At 43.6% G+C, this 15,262-nt stretch overlaps 1 protein-coding gene across 1 annotated transcript in view; it reads right to left on the bottom strand.

Annotated features, from left to right (window-relative positions):
- Positions 1 to 6,199: 6,199 nt before the first annotated feature.
- LOC144500278 (all-trans-retinol 13,14-reductase-like) overlaps positions 6,200 to 15,262 on the bottom strand; it is a 49,315-nt gene continuing 40,252 nt past the window's right edge. The window contains exons 9-11 of the mRNA XM_078222954.1: positions 13,101 to 13,267; positions 9,267 to 9,426; positions 6,200 to 6,345 (exon numbers count right to left, since the gene is read on the bottom strand). Of these exons, the coding sequence (XP_078079080.1) occupies positions 6,200 to 6,345; positions 9,267 to 9,426; positions 13,101 to 13,267 (473 nt within the window). The remainder of the gene's footprint in view (positions 6,346 to 9,266; positions 9,427 to 13,100; positions 13,268 to 15,262) is intronic.

The following is a 15,262-nucleotide window of genomic DNA, read 5'->3' as shown; positions in this document are numbered from 1 at the left end:
TCTGCCAATACTGTTCATCTTTTTCATCACACTACATTCGCTCCTGTGTGGGGTTACGGGAATAGGGCCTGGGTGGGATTGGGGTCGGTTGGGGGCAGACTCGATGGGCCGAAAGGCCTCCCTCCTGCACTGTAGGAATTCTATGATACTATGATTTCCAAAATCATTTATGATCCTGTTCTCTACTGATTATTTCAACAACAAATTGACTCAAATAGCATCTTTGTTGTAGTAAGACATTACAAGGTCCTTCCCAGGAATGTAATCAGATATCTAATCATTCAGTACTTGGATTCCCAATAGTAGTGATGAAATTGAATTTACTATTCCACTTATTCAGCCCTGCTTTCTTATATCTTTTACCCATTTTAGGAAGATAATTTTATTTAGATATGTAACTTCAAAAATAGCATAAGGCAATTAGGAGGCCACAAAGAAAGTTAATCTAAATGAGGTAGAGTCATAGACTCGTATAGCGCAGTAAAGGCCCTTCAGCCTACCGAGTCTGCACCGACAATAATTACCACTAATGTCGCGCTAATCCCATTTTCCAGCACTTGTCCCATGTCCTTGCATGTTATGATATTTCAAGTGCTCATCCAAATACTTTTTGAAGGTTGCAGAGTTTCCGGCCGCCACTACCTTCCCACAAATTCCCACAAACCTCTGGGTGAAAAATGTATAAAGGTAGTATGGAAACAAAAGGAGGAAATGCTGGAAAATCACAGCAGGTCAGACGGCATCTGTGGAAAGGGAACAGAGCGAAGGTTTCGAGTCTGGATGACCCTTCGTCAAAGCATGGAAACACTTTGGTGATGAATGTGTGTAACTGAGCCTGACTGAGCTGAAAAGTTTAGGTTTTTTATCAGTGTCACAAGTAGGCTTACATTAACACTGCAATGAAGTTACTGTGAAAATCCCCTAGTTGCCACACTCTGGCGCCTGTTTGGGTACACTAAGGGATAATTTAGCATGGCCAATGCACCTAACCAGCACATCTTCCGGACTGTGGGAGGAAACCGGAGCACCCGGAGGAAACCCACGCAGACATGGGGAGAACATGCAGACTCTGTACAGGCAGTGACCTGAAGCTGGAATGGAACCCAGGTCCCTGGTGCGAATCACTGTGCCATCTTGGTGGCCCTTCTAATTAAATATTCTATTAAAAGGTTTGTTCACAGAACTGCTCCGTTAGCTGCCCTCAGTTGAAGCACTAGTTCACTTCAGAGCCTTGAAGTTAGGTTGGAAACAGATCTGGCAGACTTTGCACTCTTGATTCTTGCTGAACTGTGAGCAAGTATGTCGGTACTGGGCAGGACAGGAGAGGCTCATACCTGATTGTCCCCAGTTTAGTAGCAGTCACTGCCCTGGATCACTCCATGGGCAGTGCATCAATGCAACAGGACTCCAACATGAGATAGCACTTTTAAAGCAACAGGGGAGAAAACGTGAGCGTAAAATAATATATTTTTAAAAAACAGATAGCGAAAACCTTTATGAGAATGAATCCGAGCGAGTTCGGATGAGGTGGTTAATAGTGAAAAATGCAGAATTATTGTCTGCTGAAAGTGCATCACAATATTTATCAGTTAACAGTTCGTATAACATTAAAGGAAGACAATCAACCAGAATATATTTCCAACATAACTATTTTCCTGCATTAATTAAGAGTGCCCTAATATTACAGAACGTAAACTTTTTGACATAGACAAAGTATCTTATTCAGGTAAGACAATTTTTTCACAAAGAAACTCCAGGCACATCTGACTTTTATAGGTGTCGTTTTGATTACTCTTTCACGGTAAACTTGACGAATTATTTTTACTGAAGTTTTTAAAAGTTGCAATACCAATAACTTCCCAATGGTGGCGATGCTGAGCTGTTAGAAGTTTCCTCATCCCAGTACTGACACTATAAGGAAATTAAAGAAGGAACAACCCCAATGTGCAGTCTGTACTGTTTCACCTCATCACAACGTTAAGTTGGGAGATTCCGTATTTACTGTCACTCTTCTAAATGAACTTCACAAAGTGTTTGACCATTTCTCAATTAATTATCAATAGAATTCTTAGTTATTCAGTCTTTATTGTTTGTAAATTATCTAAGAATGCATAAACACTCATCTTAAATAATAAAATCTAGATTAAATGTGTATAATGCAAGGGTAATGTTGCATAAAATAATGTGAATACACCATAAATTTTCTGGGACAATTACAACCCTGCAAAGCTTTCACATTTGAGTCTTTTGCCTTGCTTCTTTTACCCTCCACATCAGTGGATCTACATTCTACACCAGGCAATTACCTGGTCTGATAGACTGGACATTCATTTTGACAATACATCAACAGTTTCTGAAACTCTATCGCAGGACAACATGTAAATTTATCAAGAGAAAGGGAGAGAGAACAAGCTCATCATAGAGAGGGAAAACAGATTCTCAGATAGGCAGAAAGAGAGAGTGCAAGAGAGAGAGAGAGAGAAAGAGTGAGACCACTGCACAGTCAGATAGAAAGAGTGTTAATGGTTATCAGAAACTATCACACAGACACAGAAGGAGTAATTGAGTAAATTGGAGCCACTTGGAATTTAAATTCCATCATAATCATAGAATCCCTACAGTGGAGAAGGAGGCCATTTGGCCCATCAAGTCTGTACCGACCACAATCCCACCCAGGCCCTATCCCCATAACCCCATACATTTTTACTCTAGCTAGTCCCCCTGACACTAAGGGTCAATGTAGCAAGGCCAATCCACCTAACCTGCATATCTTTGGACTGTGGGAGGAAACCGGAGCATCTGGAGGAAACGCACGCAGACATGGGGAGAACATGCAAACTCCGCACAAACAGTGACCTAAGTGGACTGTGGGAGGAACCCAGAGCACCCAAAGGAAATCCACGCAAACATGGGGAGAACATGCAAACTCCACAAAAACTGTGACCCATGCGAGGGATTGAACCCCGGTCCCTGGCACTATGAGGCAGCAGTGCTAACCACTGTGCCGCTGTGCAGCCAGCAAAGGAAGCAAAGCAAAGGAAACACAACATTGATAATACTAATTTATGGCTCCAGACTTTGGATTGACATGAATTCTATCAAATATGCCTTTCAGCAACTGTTATAATTCAGGTCACAAACTCCAAAGTGTTTTATGAAGTCCGCCCGGATCATAGGTTTTGCTATTTGAATTTGGCTAGTGTAAGCATGAGATGTTTCACTTCAGGCATGATTCAAATTACCCAGTAGGGAGCTTTTATCAAACAAACTTTATTTAAGAATATATTTAACATGTACAGAAAGAAAATGAGCAATCACGTTTACCAGTTACAAACAAGAAAAAACAATCATGTATAAATCTTAACAGCCCCACATTGGGCGCCATTGTTTTATGTTACCAGGACTTGATGGTTTGAGTTATAAGGAGAGGCTGGATAGACTGGGACTTTTTTCTCTAGAGCGTAGGAGGCTGAGGGGTGATCTTATAGAGGTGTATAAAATAATGAGGGGCATAGATCAGCTAGATAGCCAATGTCTTTTCCCAAAGTTAGGGGAGTCTAAAACTGGAGGGCATAGGTTTAGGGTGAGAGGGGAGAGATACAAAAGGGTCCAGAGGGGCATTTTTTCACACAGAGGGTGGTGAGTGTCTGGAACGAGCTGCCAGAGGTAGTGGTAGAGGCAGGTACAATTTTGTCTTTTAAAAAGCGTTTAGACAGTCACATGGGTAAGATTGGTATAGAGGGATATGGGCCAAATGTGAGCAATTGGGACTAGCTTAGGGGTTTAAAAAAAAGGGCAGCATGGACAAGTTGGGCCGCAGGGCCTGTTTCCATGCTGTAAACCTCTATGACTCTATGACTCTAAACATGGTTCCAACCAAACAAATCCCATAAACAGAACCTTTGCCACAGGTTTAACACAGAAAAGACTAATGCTCACCTGATACTGGAATTTAGTCCTTTGGTTGAATACTGTAGTTCCCTTGAGGCACACACAGACAAGCTTGGAGTAAGCTTCCCAAAACACCACAGAGAGAGACTCTAGCCAAGCCAACCACCAACGGCAGATTTTACACTCCAGGAAGACCAATAACCTTGCTTCCAGCTAACAGCAGAATTTCCAAAATCAGGGAGAGAGAGAAACACTGCTTTCAGTCTGATGTCCACTCCCTTCTCAGCTAAAACTGAAGATGAATCCTTGGATTTTTTTCCTGGGGAGGAACTGACTTTGACTTGTCAATCAATCTTCCCCGTCACAATGCAAGGTCATAAAAGATCCCAGAGTAAAAATAAACAAAACCCCATTTAAGCCATTGAAGTAGCAATAAAAGGACTTCTAGCAATGGCCCGGCAACAATGAGAAAAAAAGAGAACTGAAAAGATCTGCTTGCAATTGCAGAGAACAGGATTAAAGATACATTTCTTAAAGGTACACTAATGTCACAGCAACCCATAGTCCAGGTTTCAAAGAGCAGTCATAGAGATTTCTAAAGGAGGGAACACTTAAGCTCACATTTTGAGTTTCGCTGAAGTTCCAGAAGTTTAGTTACTTTCTAGCAAATGCCAAGATCAGGAGATTTATGCCTTGCCATTTGCCTCAGCTATAACTGACAAGGATGCTTTATATTCCTGTAAAGGGTCAGAGCTCATTTCCACCGTTCTGGTTATTTGACTCTTTACATTGTGAACCTGGGTATCAATCTCAATGTCATCCACTGCAGATAGAGTCACTGCCTCTTCTGGTGAGCATTCTACTCAGACAAGCAAAGGCTAAAAAGGAGCCTTTCAACCACAGGAGGGCACAGGTTTAAGGTGAGAGGTGGTAAGTTTAGGGGTGACGTGAGGGGAAAAGATTTTCACACAAGGTGCTGGGTGCCTGGAACACACTGCCAATGGAGGTGGTGGAAGCAGGCACATTAGCAACGTTCAAGGCGTATCTTGATGGACATATGAATGGGAGGTGAACAAAGGGATAGAAACCGCACATGGACAACAAATTGGTCTAAATAAGGATTAGGAATCAGCACAGGCTTGGTGGGCCGAAGGGTCTGTTCCTGTGCAGTATTGTTCTTTGTTCTTAGAATGTCATAATGGCCCTTCAAATGGGAAGCTCATTATTATTTCTCTCAAATGGGATGAAAGGGGGTGGAAAATAATGCAAACAGGATTATCTGATCAATCAAAATTGACTGATCCAATCTAACCTCTAGAGACAGCAAGAGAGATGAATCAGACATTTCTTTCCTGGGATGTCTAAAGGAAGACAATGCAGGATTGTAGCAAGTTCTGCATGTGGCCTCCTGTTTGCTCCTATGAAACAGTACAGTATTAATTTAACAACATTAAAAGGATGAAAGATCTTGTGAATTGTGCTGGGATTCAAAGCAGCCCTTGATTCAACAAATGATCAACTGGGACAGTTTATCTGACTGATTTCTCTCTGATTTCTGGAGACTATTCTTTAAACTTTCTCTGATCTTCCTTTACACCCTAGCTAAGGCTGTAACACTATATTCTGCCCCCTCTCTTTTCCTTCTCTATATACGGTATGCTTTGTCTGTATAGCGCGCAAGAAACAATACTTTTCCCTGTATACTAATACATGTGACAATAATAAATCACATCAAACAGAGCATTAAGAGCACAATTCTATCTTATTATGGGGTGGCATGGTGGCACAATGGTTAGCACTGCTGCCTCACAGTGCCAGGGACGCCCAGGTTCTTTTCTGACCTTGGGTCACTGTCTGTGTGGAACCTGCATGTTTTCCCCGTGTCTGCGTGGGTTTCCTCCGGGTGCTCCGGTTTCCTCCCACAGTCCAAAGATGTGCAGGTTAGGTTGATTGGCCATGCTAAATTGACCCTAGTGTCAGGGGGACTAGCAGGGTAAATATGTGAGGTTACGGGAATAGGGCCTAGGTGAGATTGTGGCAGACTCGATGGGCCGGATGGCCTCCTTCCGTACTGTAGGGATTCTATGATTCTATGAACATCATACAGCTTGAATTTTGATGATACTTTAGTCTTCAGCGTCTGTTGCCGGAATACACCCCTCCACCTCCACAAAACAGAAATGTGCTCCAACAGAGAAAAGGCATTAGAAATGAATAGGCATCATAATTTGTCAATAGTAAGTCAAGTGCAGGACAATCTTCCGTCACTTTGCAACCCAAGGTGCCATAAAAACCTGCCGTCAGTGTTTCACATCACTTTTTTAAGTTGCTTTTTCTTAAGTCTTCTTTTAAGGGAGAGAAGGTCCACATACAGAATTCGACCCAAGATGGCAGAGGCAGAGATGAGGCCTCCGTGCATGGCTCCAGCTAAACCATTGGAGAAAACATCCTGACCTGTAAGAGAGTACATGAGGATAAGAAAATGTTACTGACCACAATTTGTGGGAAATGCTCCATAAATGAAGTAATGAGGGGTTGGGAAGCTGCTCAAGAAGCTTTGGGAATTTCAGTTAGGAATTTTTATATAAAAATTCGGTAACGTTTTAAATTAAATCCAGTAACATTTTAAACTAAGCATTTAAAACGCCCTGTTACAACGGAAATGGCCAGGGAAGAACTGGAGCATGCCATGCTAATGTTTGTCGAAGAGTTGTTGATGACACAGGGCCCTGGCAGTGTGAATAATTGCAAACATCAGAATGGTTTAGTGGATCCGTGACCCCTTTCCTATCAAAATCTATTAAATCAGCAGCCTGAGGAAATTGGTTTCTCTCAGGCCAATGAGCGTGTCTTTGTGAAAGTGGCTGAAATCTTGAAGCAGGGCTGAGACTGAAGAGAAACAAATTACAAGCAATAAATTAGAATTTACACTGCACTTTTTCTTGCCAAGAACAGTTAGTCTTGGCCAAGTATTGCTTGTGTCAGGCCTCAAAGTATGAAAGGAGAGCCGTGGGCAGCGGAGGTTCAGAGAGAGGCAAGCTCATTGAGAAATCTCAGCAAAACACTGTGAATCTGAAACAAAAACAGAAAATGCTGGAAAACCTCAGCAGGTCGGGCAGCATCTGTGGAGAGAGAATAGAGCTAATGTTTCACATCTGGATGGCCCCTCATCAGAGCTAAAGACAAGAAAATAGGACAAGATTTATACTATGAGGATGGGGTGGGGTGGGGGGGGTGAGGGGGGGGGAGCGGGTGGTGGTTTGGAGGCGGTTGTAACTGGACAAAGGGAATGTAAATGGTAATGATAAGTTGCCCCTTAGTGTCAGGGGGACTAGCTAAACGTACGGGGTTGCGGGGATAGGGCCTAGGTGGGATTGTGGTTGGTGGAGACTCAATGGGCTGAATGGCCTCCTTCTGCACTGTAGGATTCTATGATAAAGGCTGAGAATGGTGCTAAGAGAGTCCATTTAGAGCAGAGGTCTCCAAATTTTCAGTACAAGGGCCACATCGTATATTTTACACATTTTCGGGGGCCAAAGAAAAAAAATTAGTTTTATAAATGAACTGGCGATGCTTAAGCCCGTGAGATCGAATGAAATTCACTGTTGAAACAACAGGTTTCAGAACGCAAGACATATCCACATATTTTCCGCACAATGCTTGTTGATGGATAATGCAATGCAGAAACATGGGCTTTGAGAATCCACCAACCTCACAAGCTTTTGTGATTTGTCCAACCAAACCTTTCTTCACCCCAGACATGTTCTTTCCTCCATCAATTGTCACGCATTGCAGTTTATTTCACTCCAGGTTATATTCTAACACAGTTTTTTGCAATTCTTTGAAGATGTCTTCTCCAGTTACTGTGCTGTGCATGCTATGCACTGATGCTAATTCTTGTGTCACATTAAATTCACTGTCGACGCCACGGATGAATACTCAGAGTTGTGATGTGTCACACACATCAGTCGATTCATCAAGTGCGAGAGAATACAACTGAAAATTTCTTGCTTTGTCTGCAATTTGATGAAATATATTGTTTCCTATATCCTCAATTCTACGAGCAACAGTATTTGGCGCAAGACTGATGATTTTGAACAGATTTGCTTTTTCTGGGCATAACTCGTCCACTGCTTCCATTATACACTCTTTGATGAGATCTCCATCGGTGAATAGCTTTCCTCTTTTAGCCAACACATAAGTTAGTTTGTAACTGGCCCTGGTTAAAGCTTCATTTTCAGTTATCTTCTGCGTAAAAAAAGCTTGTTGGGAAATCAACCTGCGTTGCATTGATTCAAATTTTTCCAAATGCTGTGTTCCTGTGAATTGGGAATAACCTGATTCATGTTTGGTCTCATAGTGCCGACGTAACATTGTACTCCTTCAAAACTGCAACAGTTTTGTTGCATATGACACACAAGGCTTTATCATCTGCTTGTACAAAGAAGTACTTTACACCCCATTCTTCATTAAACAGGCGGCACTCACTGTCCACTTTTCTTTTTTCCTTCCATAACTGAATTGGTCTGAATTGCCGCCATCATTGTCATTGTTCTCGTTCATTTCAGACAGATGGAGCTTACGGATTGGATAAAGCAGCTGTCACTCAGTCAATGCAGAGCGGCAATTGGAGAACAGATGTCTCAATTGCTGATTCGTTTAATGAACTGTCAGTCACGGGATGGCAGCTCTGATTGGACAATAGGCCGGTAAAGAGGGCAGGGATTCCCATGGGTCCATCAGACACCGCGCCGAGCGGCAGCAAATGTCCGGCCTGTGGCTTCCGTTCCCGCGTCCGGATCCTGAGTCAGCGGCTGAGTTCCGGACGCGGGAGTGTTTTCGGCAGCGGGAATCCTGTCCCGCCCCACTGGCTGCGGGCCAGATGTTAGCCCACTGCGAGCCGGATGTGGCCCATGGGCCGTAATTTGGAGACCCCTGATTTAGAGATTGGAATGTTATGAATGGCAGAACAAAGATGCAGAGTGTCAGAGGACAATCTAAGGAACATGGCAGTTTTTTTATTCATTCGTGGGACATGGGCGTCACTGGCTGGCCAATATTTAGCCGCCCTTGAACTGAGTGGCATGCTAGGCAATTTCAGAGGGCAGTTTGAGTGTCAACCATATTGCTGTGGCTCTGCAGTCACTTGTAGGCCAGACCAGGTAAGGATGGAAGATTTCCTTCCCAAAAGAACTTTGGTGAACCAGATGGGTTTCTCCGACAATTGACGGGTTCCAAAAAAGGAAGAAGTGCTTAACTAAGTTCTTCTTGTTTGGTTTATTTTTGCTATTTAAACTGTAAGTGCGAGGAGCTCTTTGCATTAATGGTAGCCCTCCTTGGCATCCCTTCAACAAGTCATTCAGTGAACTGCTTACCTGTTAGGTAGAGGTTTTTCACAGGAGTCTTTGCTCTGATAGTGGCCACAACTTCAGGGGTGAACCGGGCAAGATTCTGGTCTGCGCCAAACATCTCTCCACGAGGAGCAGCAAGGTAGTATTGATTAGTGAGCGGGGTTGCAACTTCAATGTACACAATCTAGGATTTTCACACATACACAGTTACCTCTCGCAATACAATTGACTTGATTACATGGGTTGTCAGGCATAATCTGACATTCTGTCACATTGCTACTAGTTAGGGTATCAATATTTCCTCTTTAAAGGCACATTCTCATTTGGGTAATTATCTTAAGAGTGGACTTTCGTTGACTGTGCTCTAAGACAATTTACTACAAAAGAAGGAGATTGCGACTTCCCAACATTGTCAGACTCTTTCCAATTACTTCAATGTAAAATAAAATTGTTTGGGGTTCAAAGCGGGCAGCCGTTCAGATACTGTTAGTTTTACTCTGCTCCCTTAAACTTTGATGAATCAAATTACTGAGAAAAGTGGCTTGGGCATTTTTACGAACATCTGATCATCTTGTGGTAAATTCAAAATTTTAATTTATCCCCCTTTTAAAAGTGGTTTCACTTCCTCTTTCACAGACCACTTATTCGCTTTGAATAAACCACAACGGCACGGTGGCTCAATGGTTAGAACTGCTGCCTCACAGTGCCAGGGACCTGGGTTCAATCCATGGCTTGGGTCACTGTTTGTGTGGAGTTTGCACGTTCTCCCCACGTTTGCGTGGGTTTCCTTCGGGTGCTCTGGGTTCCTCCCAAAGTCCGAAAGACGTGCTGGTTAAGTGCATTGGCCATGCTAAATTCTCCCTCAGTGTACCCGAACAGGCGCTGGAGTGTGGCGACTAGGGGATTTTCACAGTAAATTCATTGCAGTGTTAATGTAAGGTGACTTGTGACACTAATAAATAAATAAATCAGCTGTCAATCAGACTTAGAATCTTTATAAATGTTGCAGTTAGGAACAATGGAGGATGTTTCAGATGTATTCAACTGTGAAGTGAAAGATAAATAAATACAGCTGACTGGAGGCTGAGTAGGAAACCATTAAGCTGTCAATCAAAGTCTATTTCAAAGGACTGCACTGTGAAATTGAATGAGATCAAAGGCTTTCAATGGAATAGAGAAGCTTCAAAGGATTTCAGCTTTCTCGGAAGGCTCAGATACTTCAAATAATAGCTGTGTGAATAGAATGGGGCTGGGTGGAGAGCTGTGGAGAAGGCAATCCCCCCAATTAAATTGACATCTCCTCACTGTCAGAGGACTTGACATCTGCAGCTTGTGAGATAAAGAAAGGAAAACCCTGATGTGGAATGGATTGCTGTTGTGACTTAAAAACCTGGCAGGAGATCGGGGGGGCATGGAGATGAAAGTGACCAGGCCACTTCAGCGCTTTCACAGATGGAATGGAGATGTTGAGCAGAGAGCTGCCTGAAATCACTATGCCAGTGGTGATCTTTAGGTCTGCCAGAGATAGAAGTGGCATTCCAGTCACGGGACCCCACTCCCAGGGGGCTGTGCCCAGATCAACCTTAAGCCCGAGCCCACCCAACCCCCAGGGTCCTTGTGTGAATCTTCATCAGCAGCCTGGCAGTGACAAAATGGCAAATGGCCACTGGTCCTACCTCCTCCCCCCACCTCTCCACTGGGGACTAAGGCGCTAGGGTGAAAGTACCAGAGGGTAGTTGGTACTGCCTAGGCGCAGAGTCCAAAGAGGGATCTGAGTGGGGGCCAGAGGGGGACTGAGGGAGAGACTGAGGGGGTTGCCTGGGGGATGGGGTGAAGTCAGGTCACCCACATGCCTGCGTGGTGTGGTGTGGGAGGGTGACCTGTTATATGGATGGTTGGGGTGCGGGGGGTGGAATTCTCCTCTATGCTGAGGGGTTGGCGGGGCTCCTCTGGCCAGTAGTGGGAGGCACCATATCCATGTTTTGGGGGTGGGGGGAGGGGGTCCTGTCTGCGAACACAGAGATCCGACGCCCTTTAAGGATATACTGAGCTCTGAACAGCAGGGCTGACTGGCGTGATTCACGGGATGCATAAATTTGCATTCATTGGGAAGGTGAATCCATCCTGACTGATATTCCCAGTGCCAACAATAAACTCTCCTGTTTTCACGCTAGTGGGAGCACTGAGGGTAAAAATGGGAGAATCCCAGGAGAGAAAAGCAATGGCAAGTGGAAAATCTAATCATTGATGCCAACGGTACTGCTTATAAACAATTGGAAAAAAATAACATTTTCCTCCTTGACTATTCAAACTTTATCAAGGGGATTATTTTCACTTTGCTTCTGACACAGTTACTAGTGGTAGATTCCATCCATTTATTCCTTCTGTCTATTCTGCATTATCCAACACACCAGAATTACATGTTAGGATGCAAGTATTCCTGTAGTCTTACAAGTTTCAGTCCCAGAAATCCAATTATTTTTGTTTGCACTTTCCCCAATTTCTTTGCTCCAAGAACCCCTTAGTTTGGCATCTCAATCATATAGGGCAGCACGGTGGCACAGTGGTTAGCATTGCTGCCTCACAGTGCCAGACACCCGGGTTCAATTCCCGGCTTGGGTCACTGCATGTATGGAGTTTGCACGTTCTCCCCATTTCTGCGTGGGTTTCCTCCGGGTGCTCCGGTTTCCTCCCACAGTCCAAAGATGTGCGGGTTAGGTGGATTGGCCATGCTAAATTGCCCCTTCGTGTCAGGGGCCTAGCTAGGGTAAATGCATGGGGTTATGGGGATAGGGGCTGGGTGGGATTGTGGTCAGTGCAGACTCGATGGGCCAAATGGCCTCCTTCTGCACTGTAGGATTCTGTGATTCATCCCATGATAGAGAGGAAGAACCTATTCAGAGATTCTGTGCACCCAGTATTTGAAAGTGAGTGCAGGGCAGAGAGAGGACCACACTACCTCAGCCCTAATTCACGGACCTACAGCCCTTTGACCATCAATCCCTGATGGGAGCATTACATTTTCCCCAAGGTCTCAAAACAATATATGGAACAGGTAAAGCTTCCCAAAAAGGGTCGTCAGTCATGAACGCTGGTTGACAACCAGAATTGATTGACCAGATTTCTATTATTTTTTATTGATTTGTGGGACATGGGCATCTCTGGTTAGGCCAGCATTTATTGCCCATCCCTAGTTGCCCTTGAGAAGGTGATGGTGAACTGCTGCGGTCCATGTGCTGTGGGTTGATCCCCAATGCCATTAGGGAGGGAATTCCAGGATTTTGACCCAGTGACTGCGAAGGAATGGCAATATATTTCCAAGTCAGGATGGTGAGTGGCTTGGAGGGGAACTTGCAGGTAGTGGTGTTCCCATGTATCTGCTGCCCTTGTCCTCCTAAATGGAAGTGGTCATGGGTTTGGAATGTGCTCTCTAAGGATCCTTGGCGAATTGCTGCAGTGCATCTTGTAGATAGTGCACACTGCTGCTACTGAGCGTCAGTGGTTGAGGGAGTGGATGTGCTGCCAATCAAGTGGGTTGCTTTGTCCTGGATGGTGTCAAGCTTCCTGACTATTGTTGGAGCTGCACTCATCCAGGCAAGTGGGGAGTATTCCATCACATTCCTGACTTTGCCTTGCAGATGGTGGATAGGCTTTGGGGAGTCAGGACGTGAGTTACTCACTGCAGTATTCGTAGCCTCTGACCTGCTCTTGTAGCCACTGTGTTTATGTAGCGAGCCCAGATGAGTTTCTGGTCAATGCTAACCCCAAGGATGTTGACATTAGTCTTCATTATTGTTTCAAAGGATTTGAGCAACCAGTTACTAAAAATAAATATTTACTGTATAGGTTCAGTGATACCTTATCCTTGAGCTGTGGAAATATATCTAAGGCCCAGTTTATTAGCTTTCTGGCAATAGCCATTTTCAAATTCTCATAATCCGTTCCTCTGTTCTTTACTTTTCTGTCTTTCCAGTCCTCGAACCACTCATAGCGTGCCATGGTTAGAATAGTCATACAGGAATTTCCTGATCATTGGAAACAACAATATATATTTATATCACCACTAAACATCTCAAAACAATCTTAACATCTTATAAAATAAAATATGACACTGAGCCACCTAAGGCGATACTGGGTTAACGAACAAAAGACATGATCAAAGATGAAGGTTTTGAAGAGTGTCTTATAAAGGGGAAATGCAAAGTGAAGAGGGCAGAGAGGTGTGGGGAGAGAAATCCAGAGCTTAGAGCCTAAAGATTGAAGGCACTGACACTAATGGTGGTGTGATTAAAATTGGGGATGTTCAAGAGGCCAGAATTAGAGGAGCGCAGATGTTTCAGAAGGCGATGGGTGTGACGATACTATACCTTTAAGAAATGTATTTTAGTATGTTTCTGCACAGGATTTTTCAAGCAGACTCTTCCATTTTATCTGAGCCATTGTGCGGAAAATTCCCGTCTTGCCCGCCACGGGAATTGTAGCTGGTGGTACACAGACCCTGCTAAGGCCCGTTTACCTCAGGTGGGATTTTCCGGCCCTGGGGTGAGTGCGGCCTGACAATCCCACTCGATTGTGTCTACCGGCACCCTGTATTGTTGCTGCAGTGGCAACATTGTTTCTATTGGCTAGAATGTTGGTTTTAATCTGAACTAAAGCTATTCTGCTGTTTTCCCCTGGGATTTTGCAGAGTGGGGTTTGATTGGGATGATTGGCAGGTTTGGTCATGTGATGGGAAAGCTGCGCTTACGCAGAATATTGAAGCTTAGCTTTCTAAGTCCAGAGAGAGCAGTGTCTGTCTTTTCCCTTCTTTGATGTCCGGAGACTGGAAGCTACCAGAGACGAAGTTTACCTCTCTGAGGTTTTGCTGTTTTGGGGATATATTCTTCTCTGAAAATTGCCATCAAGAGCTTTGTCCAGAAATATTAAAAAGCTGAAAATCCAGCATCACGTGAGCAGACTTGTTATTATGCTAACTAATTCTGAAGAAGGGTGTATGTCTATGTGGTATTCCTTTAAATTGGAACAACAGAGATAGCTAGCTGCTAAGGATTATACTTTGCCATGTCTAAGGGTGGGGTTTTATGGCCTCACTCGAGCAAGACCAGAAATTCCTGCCCGAGGTAAACCAACATTTCCTTTGTCTGCCCCTTGCCCGCTCTAATTCCGTGGCGGGCGTGAGGCAATAGAATTCCGGCATAAGTATTTTAATTGGTAAAAGTTATGCTAATTCTTTTGTTATATTCTAACTGTGTTCTTAAATAAAGTTTGTTTTGATAAAAGCTTCCTAGTGGGTCACTTGCATCATACCTGGAGTGAAACACCATCTGCTCACACTAATGCCAAAATCAAATGCAAAAGTTGAGGTCCAGTTTAACTGCATAATATACCTTGGAGTTTCTAGTCTGGCCCTTAACACGGGGTTTGAGGAACTAGGGAAGGGTAAGGCAATGGAGGGACTTGAAAACAGCGGTGAGAATTTTAAAATCATGAAACTGCTTGAGCCAATGAAGGTCAATGAGCACATGGTTGATAGCGGAACGGGAATTAGCGTGAATTAAGATTCAAGCAGCTGAGTTTTAGATGACCTCATGTTTGCATGTAAAATAATTCGGTGGATCAACTGTCTGCAACAGATGCCTCACAAAGATGATTTGAACAAAAGCTGCCTCACATTTTCGAATGATGACATTTGCTATTGCAAATTGGTGTCTTCGGAAATGTCAAAGATTAAAGAATGACATTAAAGACTAAAGATATTTTCAACTCTGCACACGACAGAAAGATTGGCTGAAAGAAGTGAGGTTCATTTAGAGAGGCACTAACTTTTCTCTCTTACATAGATAATAAGTAATAATATTCTCGTTTGAATTGTAAAAACAAATCCGACCTTTTCTAATCTGATTGTGACCTTTCCTCTGATTACTATTCTTCCCCTCTTCAGATTGTCTTCAACTACTCAGGTGGTGTTGTTAAGAGGGAAATAATGAATATGGTTTATTACAACAATTTCTGCTGGCAAA

Source organism: Mustelus asterias, chromosome 11, assembly GCF_964213995.1.
Source record: "Mustelus asterias chromosome 11, sMusAst1.hap1.1, whole genome shotgun sequence".
Classification (NCBI taxonomy): Eukaryota; Metazoa; Chordata; class Chondrichthyes; order Carcharhiniformes; family Triakidae; genus Mustelus; species Mustelus asterias.
Note: the sequence above shows the minus strand (reverse complement) of the source record. Positions and strands in the feature narration are given on the sequence as shown.